The sequence below is a fragment of the Camellia sinensis genome, chromosome 8 (genome assembly GCF_055761805.1).
Source record: "Camellia sinensis isolate YWXY chromosome 8, ASM5576180v1, whole genome shotgun sequence".
Taxonomy (NCBI): Eukaryota; Viridiplantae; Streptophyta; class Magnoliopsida; order Ericales; family Theaceae; genus Camellia; species Camellia sinensis.
This window is the reverse complement of record NC_138968.1, coordinates 190,951,847-190,961,579: the sequence shown is the minus strand read 5'-3', so window position 1 is coordinate 190,961,579 and position 9,733 is coordinate 190,951,847. Positions and strand designations below refer to the sequence as shown.

Below are 9,733 nucleotides of genomic sequence, written 5' to 3'. Positions count from 1 at the left end.
CTCACAAATTAGAGTTCCAAAACATTTTTGTTACAAGAATTGAAAGTGTTTTTTTTTTTTTTAATCATTTCAACCAACTCAAAATTACTACTTTATGAGAACAACAAATAATGTTTAGTATAAAAAAAATTATTGACTCGGTTTGTTTTCAGTTTTTAATATTCATTTTTTAGAAAAATTTATTTTTTCGTTTTCTGTATTTTTTTTGTTTTAACTGAATTTTTTTTAATATTTTAAGTATTTTTTTTTAATGTTTAGACACACCTAACATAAATATACTTAAAAATATATAATATTTGTGAAATTTTTTTTTAAAAATTCACCAAATACCAAAAATATATTAAAAAAATTAATACATTTTTTGTGTATTTACTAATTTTATAAAATATTTTTTCACAAATATTTTACTATTTAGATACATATAAGCAAAGTGCATCTAAAAAGTAAAAAAATGGCTTAAAATTTTAAAATATTCACTAAAAAACAAAGCGAAAAACAAAAAACTAAATTTTTAGATAAATTCATAAAACTAAAATCAAATACACTGATTAATTGTCAAAATTTACATGGGATCAAATGAAAAGATGGAGTTCAATAAAAGCCTGATCATTAAACAAATTTTCTTATTATTACTATTACATGACATATTTAATTTAGCAATTATGCAACTATTTTAATATTTAAATATTTGGACATGAACACTAGACAATGCTCATATTTTTATTTTCCTTATAAATAATTTACATATAAAAAAAAAACTTTTAAAAATGAACAAATAGATTTAATCAACCAAAGGATAAGCTTCTCTTTGGTAAAATTTTGGGTAGGAGAGCTATCCATCAATGCCAAAAGGTAACTTGATCGGATATTAATAATAAGTGATGAAAATACATTTATATTGAAAAAATCAATTATAAGCATGATTTAAAAAATATAGCATCAATTTCTTTTGTAAATAACTATCATTCCAACATTTGGTTTATATATTCAATGAATCTATTTTTTTTTTTTTTTATACGAATGGCGCATAAAGAGTAAAATAGCAAACCACCAAATTAGGTTTGAAATGGAAAATTTTATTTTAAAATTTGTTCGGAAATTAATTTTTTTAATAAGTTTTTATAAAAAAAAAAAAAGTGTAAAAAATAGACAAAATAATTTGCCAATTTATAATATTTTTTTGACTTTTTAATGTGAAATATTAGCAAACATGACATTTCAGTAGAACAGTGTAAAAATATCACAATTTCATGGTGGATGGTGGTGCAATTCACTTGCATGGTGGAAATCTATTTTTGTGTTGGGCGTAACTCCTCTTCCTGTGCGTCAAAATTACACTATTTTTTTTATTTTTTAATATTTATTATGCAATTATTTTATAACTGTTCCACTTATTTGTAATTTGTCAAAATATTACTTCTCAAACAAACAAGGCCTTAGGGTTTTGTTGGGGAAACAAGATGCCCCCGAGGGAGCGGTCAAAAGCCCAAAATGGCGGGTTTATCGCCTTCCTTTGCGCTCTGTGGGATTGTAGTTTTTGTCAGTTTTTCACTACAATCATGGCAATGCTTTCAAGCAGACACACAAATCCACTTTACCTCCAATCTCTCCACAATTCCCATCTCCGGATCACCACACGACCCTTTCCCAATTCGTTCAAACACTTTCACACCTCTCTTTCTCCTCTCCCTTTCATCATCATTTTTTCCACCACAAACACCTCTCAAATCAAAACCCCCAAATCCAATTTCCCTACACATGGTTTAATCATTACCTTCTTGTGATTCTTTGACCCCCAAAAAGGTATTCTTTTCTGGGTCTCGTTGTTTTTGTGATTTTGATTGTTTGAGTTTTGTGGGTCTGCCGAGTTTTCACTGCTTTTTGGTGGGTATTTGAGAAATTTGGGGTTGTTTTGAGTTCTGTAAAACAATGGGTTTGGATGAAGATAATGAAGCCTCTGAAACAAAACCAACCCAACCGAGAGTTTCAACAGGGCAAGTAGAAGATTCGAGTGATGGAGAGGTGCTTAGCAGACAGCCGAGTGAAGCTTCTTTTTATGCGACAGAGGAGGAGGAAGAAGAGGCACGTTTGCAGTTGGGTCCCAAGTGTAGTATCAAAGAACATCTTGAAAAGGACAAGGTTGGTTGGTTTGTTTGTTTGTTTTTTTTTTTTTGAAAAATCAAAGTTATTAGTATGTTCTTGATTGTTATCAAGATGTTCTTGAACTTGTGATTCTGTGTTGGGTCAGGATGACGAGAGTTTGAGGCGGTGGAAAGAACAGCTTCTTGGCAGTGTTGATGTCAATTCGGTTGGAGGTACTTTGTTGCATATATGTTTGTTTGTTAATCAACAATTGAAGTGTAAAGAGTCTGACCAAACACAAACAAACAAATATGTAGATACAACTTGTCAACAACCCGTTTGAAATCGAGGGGTTTGATGAGAAAAAAGAAAGAGAATTATTATCAATTGTTTGGATGATTGATGAGATAAGATAATTGATGTGAAAGGGAAAGAGATAAGTTTTCATCAAAATTGGCTAGATTTGGAGACTACCATTTAAATACAAAATAAAGAAAATGAAACAACATGGGTCCTCGTCTTCCAAAAAAATCGTGAACAATTTTTTTTTTCTCCACCTAAGTGAGAAACCATAATCTTTCTACTTCTCTCCCTTAGTTTACGAACGGACTAAATCCGATAGAGTTCCTGCTATGACATGATAACAACATTTCATTATTTCTAGAATATATTCAATTGTTCACTGTTTGTTATAAATAATTTCTTGAAGGGGACAGAACAGAACTAGTTTCCGTTGTTTTTGTCAAACATGATCGAAATAAATTTTCCATTCTAGTATTTGGGACTGACTCATTGTAGTTTCTACTAACTTTTAACTGTCAACTTAAAAAGAAAATGGTACAAATTTCTAACAGGGTTCAATTTTGATTCCTGTTCAATTTTGATTTGATTCCTGTTCAATTTTGATTCCTGTTCAGCATATTCTTGTAACTGAAACTATAAACACAGCTAGTACTTTCTTCTATTTTTAACTCTGCAAAGTCTTTTTCTGAACTATTTGGTGCGGGTTGGGTGAAACATCTCATATTTTGTTTGTTTTGCATTAACCAAGAAATAAACAAATTATTTTTTGCTTTACCAAAAAAAACAAATACATATATATATATATATATATATTTGGAGAGGGGAAACTTGGTCTGTTATTATCTTGTTATTTGCCAGTCAACATCTTATGCCTTCCACGTTTTAATTTGTGATTATCTATAACAGGAATTGAGCTTTACAAATTTTAGTAGTCTCTCAATTCTTGATTCTGTTTTCAACTAAATTTATTGGTTTACTTTCAAATGGGATGATGAGGCTTGTACATTTTTATCTTCAACTGTTCTTCTATTTTGTAGAAACTCTAGAACCAGATGTCAAGATTTTGAGCCTTACTATCCTCTGCCCTGGTAGATCTGATATTGTTCTTCAAATTCCTGAGAATGGGGACCCCAAAGGAGTGTGGTTTACACTGAAAGAAGGAACCCATTACTGTCTGAGATTCGCAGTTCAGGTCAGCAATAATATTGTTTCCGGCCTGAGGTACATCAACACTGTTTGGAAAACTGGTCTCAAGGGTACACTCCCTCTCTCTCTCTCTCAGAAATAAGGTTCATTCTTTTGAATGAATCTCCAAAAAAGTTTGATGTTAAGACTCTGAGTGTTTTTGGTTTCAGTCGACAGCTCGAAGGAGATGCTTGGAACCTTCAGTCCTCAGGCGGAGCCTTACATACACGAGATGCCGGAAGAGACTACCCCCTCCGGTATGTTTGCAAGAGGATCATATTCAGCAAAAACAAAGGTAAACAATCTTTTTTTCTTTTTTGTGTGTGCATGTGTGTGTGTGGTTCTAAGATTCATTATAATCAGGAATGTTCATGATCTTAAAATCTTCCCAGTGTAAAATCAATTACATGTATCTTTGGAAGCAACTTCAACAAAGAATGACTTCTACTGCACTCAAATGTAAAATGATCTTCTGGCATGATGCAAGGTCTTCTTAAACTTGGTTGACAAATAGGAGTAATAAAGATGCATTTTTCGTTTAGTTTGTGAATGGTGCATTTTAAAGAGTAATGACATACAAATAGAAAACATGTAAAAAAATTAATAATAAATACAGAATGATGTGCTGTTAGACTTTGAACCCATCAAAATGCTTGCAATAACAAAATTGCCATGGACACATGATTCTATATGAAAATTTTGGAAGAATAGCATTTTTGCATTTTTAATGTTTCTCAATCCGAGTTGGCATTTATTTCCTGCATTTCTTGCCAAACAGACATTGATCTCTCCTTGTGTATGAACTGAATTCATTTTTAATATTCTATTTTGTGAAAGCAATCAACTTTACCTTCTAGTGCCCAGTGGGTGCTTTTCCTTGTCCTAATAATCAATTGAGAAACTTCTAATAAATAAACGATGGTCACCAACTTTTTGAAAATTATGATATAATTTAATCGAACTATTACTTCTTGCTGTTAATCAATCTTAAACATTGAACTGGGACCACAGATAGCAATCTGATGACATATTATAAAAGTTTGGTGATAGAATAACAGAGTTTTTAATTATACCCATACCCTGTTTTAATATGATTTCTTGGGGTGGTTGCTTGTTTTGACTGTATACGATACCACGGACGTATGTTTTCAAAAGCCAAGTACAATATGATCGCTTTTGTTTGCCTATACCATTTTGATTTCTCATTGTTTTCACACCTCTATGCAGTTTATTGATGATGACAACAAGTGCTACTTGGAAATTAACTACACATTTGGTATCCAGAAAGAATGGCCAATCTAAACCAATAAACTTTCCTTGCTCTCGCTCTCAATTACCACTCTGAATCCTGCTGCTGGAACTGCAATGCAATCCATTAGTATCGGAGAATAGAAAAAGGAGGCGGCTAGAGAGTTTCTCTTGAGTTGTAATCTCCAATAAAAAAAAAAAGACTCCGGATTTTCCATCATATTTGATTGCTTTTTTTTGTTCTCGTCTGCGCTTCTAGACCTGTGCAAACGAGGCATTCTAGATGTTATTAAGCACATCTTTTTGCCTTGGTTAAGCCATTTTTGTATAACTACTGTCAACAGTTGACAAGAATGTATATCATGGTTCATTGACCATCTTTTGTCATTACCAAGAAGAGTTGAAAATGGCCATGTATCAATTTTGTGTTTAATAACACAGGATTTCCCAATTGAAGTATGATCAGATCCAACACTGATCACTTTATCTTTGGCAATTTTTTTAAGTACTGGTGATAAAGATGGAGATCATTGCTTCATCTCAACTCAAATAATTTTGATTGCATTTCTTCCAGGCATATTACTATTGCTCTTATATTATCGTAGAGGTATAGAATCTCGTTTTTCTCTCTTTTATGAATCTTTTGACAACTAGCTACTCTAAAAAACATACCCATAACAAGTAATCTGTGTCTTTGAATCATTTTAGGTATGAAGACTTCAGGATTGAGTTAATGCGTAAGATGCTTTATCCCTTTTGTAGGTGTAATACATGGATTTGAAACTTATTTATTTGTTGTGTGACGATGGTTTTCCTTTCTTTATGTCTCTTCTATCAATTTTAAAAAGTATATATTAAAGATTTATTTTATGTCTAAGGCCTTGTTTGGGAATAGATTTTTTTAGTAATTTTTTAATTTTTTGAATAAAATGTGATATAAAAAAAACTAGTATGTTTTGGATGATTTTTTAGCTTTTTACGAAAAGATGTGTAAAAAGTAGAGAGAAAAGAGAATTTTTTATTTTTTTTTATGTGTTGTTGACTTTTTGATTTTTTTTAATAACTTTTTGACTTTTTGACTAAACCGGTCGCTTCCCAAACGAGCCTAAGTGTCCTCAAACAATAGTTGATTATGAATTAAGGGTTATTTAAATGAGTTTTGGATTTTTTTTTTCTATGTTCAGATAGTCTTTACGAAGAAAAATTATTTAGTGCTGTTGAATTATTATTCTATTGTCTCTATGAATTACATAGGCTCTGTTTGTTTGTATTCTCAAATCAATTTTCTACGTGTGTTTTGGAGCATGATGTTTGGTTACGTTTTCAAATCAATTTTCTACACTCTCTGCAGAGAACTCTGTGCACACAGGCGTGTTTTCTGTCCAAAGGAAGACCACCCGGTAGACCACCCAGATGTCCACCCGGATGTCCGGCTGATTTCCAGATTTTTTTTATTTTTTATTTTTTTTAATTTTTTTTTGCAATTGATTTACATAATCATGACAAATATTTTCTGAAAATTTTTAAATTTTTTATGTGCTTTAAAATAATTTTGAATTGAATATTTAGTTATGAGTTGTAAATTTTTATATCACATATCAAATGTCACATCAATAATTCTCCACTCAAATCAAACCTCTTTTCCAAAACTATTTACCAAACAAATTTTCCTAAAGTTTCCCTACATTGTGTGGTTGAGATTTACTGGCAAGTCACATCAGAAAAATTGATGTGACTTGCCAGTAAATCTCAACCACACAATGTAACACTTTAGGAAACTTTAGGAAAAAATCACTTTAGAGGATCCTTGCTCAATGGGTAATGGGTCGAAGCTACTGTGGATGCAACTTGATAATCAAGAAAAATGCATAGAGAGCTTGCTGGTTGCATCCTCATCTAACCACATTGACTTAAATGAATGTTGGTTCCTAAGTAATTGATCTCTTGGGCAAAGAAAAATGCTTTGAAACACTCTAATTTTTGAGCTTTAAAGATAACTCTAATAAGTTGTCAGTAAATTTCACCTACAGTGATGTGATGTTTTAGTTTTGATTTGTTTTTATTTTATATTTTTTGTTTATTGTTATGTTATTAGTGTTCTATTAGAGCACTAAAAGTAGTGGCTTAAATCAATGTTGTTTGGGCAAATGTGTACTTTTCATGAGTGTTCTGGATGCACAAACTCCTGCAGATAATAATGTTAAGGGTTTGGTTATGGTGTGCAACTTACACCTTACACCTTATACCTTACACTTACACCTTACACTTACACCTTTTGTAAAAAATTAAACCTTACACTTACACCTTTTTTGAGGTTGCACACCATGTGCAACCCACTTACACCTTACACCTTACACTTACACCTTACACTTACACCTTATACTTATACTTACACCTTACACTTACACTTTTTGTGTAAGTGGCACATGGTGTGCACTTGCACACTTAAGAAAACTCCTAATGTTAATATGATGAATGAATGTTTTGAAAAGTTAGTAAAAAGTGGATTTTTGATTTTTTACCAAGTTTTTTAGCTTTTTGAAAAGTGATTTGGAAAGTTGATAAAAAGTTGACTTTTTACTTTTTTGTTTAATATTTATTTATAGTGTCAAATCAAATTAAAATGACTAAAATATCTTTACCCAACATAAGAAATTTATTTATTTTTTATTTTTTTATCATATGCCCTAATTTATAATTTCACACTTACGTTTTTTACCCTTTCCAAACTAATTTTATTACGTTTTTAGCTACTTACGTTTTCATAAAATGATAAAAAAACGTGACTTTTTATGAAAGTTCTAAAAATGGCGCTCGCTCACTCAATTCATGATGAACCCCTTCGCTTTAATGTGCCTGTTTGGCAGAACTTAAAAGCAGCTTATTTTAGCTTTCAACTTAATTTAAGCTATTTTGATGTGTTTGGTTTAACTTATAACTTATAGCTTACAGCTTTTTGGAAGTTAGAAATCAGCTTATTCTTTGAGTGGGACAGGAGATGCTTAATTTATAAGTCATAAATCAGTTTATGTTCATAGTTATAAGCTATAAGCTGTTTAGGCATAAACTATAAGCACTTTCCCACAACTTTACTAAACAGGGCTAATCTCATAAATTAATGGTTCCGATCTCTATATTATAGCATGTTGTTGAGATTGGGAATTAACTACTGCCTCTTAAAATTTTGTTCTTCTCTTTGTGATTTGTAGAAAAAATAAGGGGTTATTTAGGGTATTTAAAATAAATGTATTTTTTATCTTTTTGGATTACAAAATTAAGAAAGAAAATATGAATGTTTTGATTAATTTTTTGACTTTTTATGAAAAAATGTGTAATAAAAAATTATAAAAATTGATTTGTAGGAAAAAATTAGGATGGTGAGTTGTGGAGCCATAATTGTTAATTTTTGATGAATAGTATTAACTTTTTAATTTTTAAATAACTTTTTAATTTTTTAATTTTTTTACAATACGTTAAACTTGACCTAAATAACAAACAAATAATAATAGCAAATCAAGAAGAGGAGATCGTGCAAAGAAATAAGACAAATGGCCAGTTGGCCGGTGACTTTTTGAGTCAATGGGGAATTAAATAGACTAGTGGGTGTTTGGAAAGTGTGTTTTTTTTTATAATTTTTTTAGTTGTAGAATATTATTAGAGAAATTTTTTTTTGTGTTTGGAAAGATAATTGAGTTTTTTTTGTAGTTGAATGTGATATTTGTGAGATAAAAAATGAAATGATTATGGAGTTTGAAGTAATATTTTGTTTAGATTGATTTTTTTTTAATTTTGTAACCAATTTGATTTTCAGTGGAAAAAAGCAAACAAAAAACCAAAAACCAAACTTCCCAAACATAACTTCCCAAACATAAGGGGGTGTTTGGAAAAAAAAAATTTTGGTACTGAAATAGCACTAAAAGACAAAATAGACTAAAATAGTCAACAAGACAAAATGTCACATCAAATCCATAATCATTTCATTTTTTTTACAAGCATCACATCCAATTATAAAAAAATCAACTATCTTCCTAAATATAAAAATTTTAACCTTTTAAAATAGCAAAAAACTAAAATACTCTATTAAAATAGCAACTTTCCAAACACCCACTATATGCTAATTTCTTTTATCACAGGGGCTTATGCATGTTAGTCCTCATGTATATTTCGGGAGAGTAATTGAAAGTTCATTTGTTATACAAATAAATTAAATTTAAATATATTTTAAAGTATGCGATAAATTTATTTACATGTAATATAAAATTCAGGCTATTTAAACTTATTTGTATTAAAATTGATTTTCGCCTTGTTTGGAAAGTTGGGTACTTTAGTTTTTAATTATTTTAGTAGGTTAAAATTTTTGTGTTTGAGAAGATGATTGGATTTTTTTGTAATTAGATGTGATATTTGTGAGAAAAAAAGTGAAATAATTATGAATTTAATGTGACATTTTGTCTTATTAACTATTTTAGTCTATTTTATCTTTTTGTGAATTTTAGCCTAAAAAAACAAATTTTAGCCTTTGCTAAACAAGGCCATTAGCTCAACTTGAAAATGTAAACAAGTAAAACTTAAACAAATTAAAATACTTATTAGATTTTCGAGTTAAATTTAAATAATTTATTAATCAATTTCATTGATTTTTTTTATACAAGACAGATATGTTTGGCAAAGGTTTTTTTTAATTTTTTGGGCTAAAATTCATAAAATGACAAAATATGTTAAGATAGCCAATTAGATAAAATGTCACATCAAAATCATAATTATTTTACTTTTTCTCTTACAAATATCATGTCTAACTACAAAAAAATTCAACTATCTTCCCAAACACAAATTTTAGCCTATTAAAATAGTCAATGTCATGAGTTCAATCAGAGCCCCAAGGCCATGAGTTTAATTCCTTCCCCCTTGAGCCAAT

At 30.0% G+C, this 9,733-nt stretch overlaps 1 protein-coding gene across 1 annotated transcript; it reads left to right on the top strand.

Annotated features, from left to right (window-relative positions):
- The first annotated feature begins 1,394 nt into the window (after positions 1 to 1,394).
- On the top strand, positions 1,395 to 5,277 carry LOC114268701 (rho GDP-dissociation inhibitor 1). The gene is made up of 5 exons (XM_028209913.2): positions 1,395 to 2,139; positions 2,249 to 2,315; positions 3,423 to 3,641; positions 3,741 to 3,865; positions 4,798 to 5,277. Exons 1-5 carry the CDS (start codon positions 1,930 to 1,932, stop codon positions 4,870 to 4,872), a joined length of 696 nt encoding a protein of 231 aa, XP_028065714.1. The 5' UTR covers positions 1,395 to 1,929; the 3' UTR covers positions 4,873 to 5,277.
- Positions 5,278 to 9,733: the final 4,456 nt, after the last annotated feature.

Bases quoted from the DNA above. Each gene is read 5' to 3' on its own strand.
- LOC114268701 (XM_028209913.2), top strand. From the start codon at position 1,930: ATGGGTTTGGATGAAGATAATGAAGCCTCTGAAACAAAACCAACCCAA. The intron at 2,140-2,248 runs GTTGGTTGGTTT...GTGTTGGGTCAG, and splicing joins AACATCTTGAAAAGGACAAG to GATGACGAGAGTTTGAGGCG. The intron at 3,642-3,740 runs GTACACTCCCTC...TTTTGGTTTCAG, and splicing joins TTGGAAAACTGGTCTCAAGG to TCGACAGCTCGAAGGAGATG.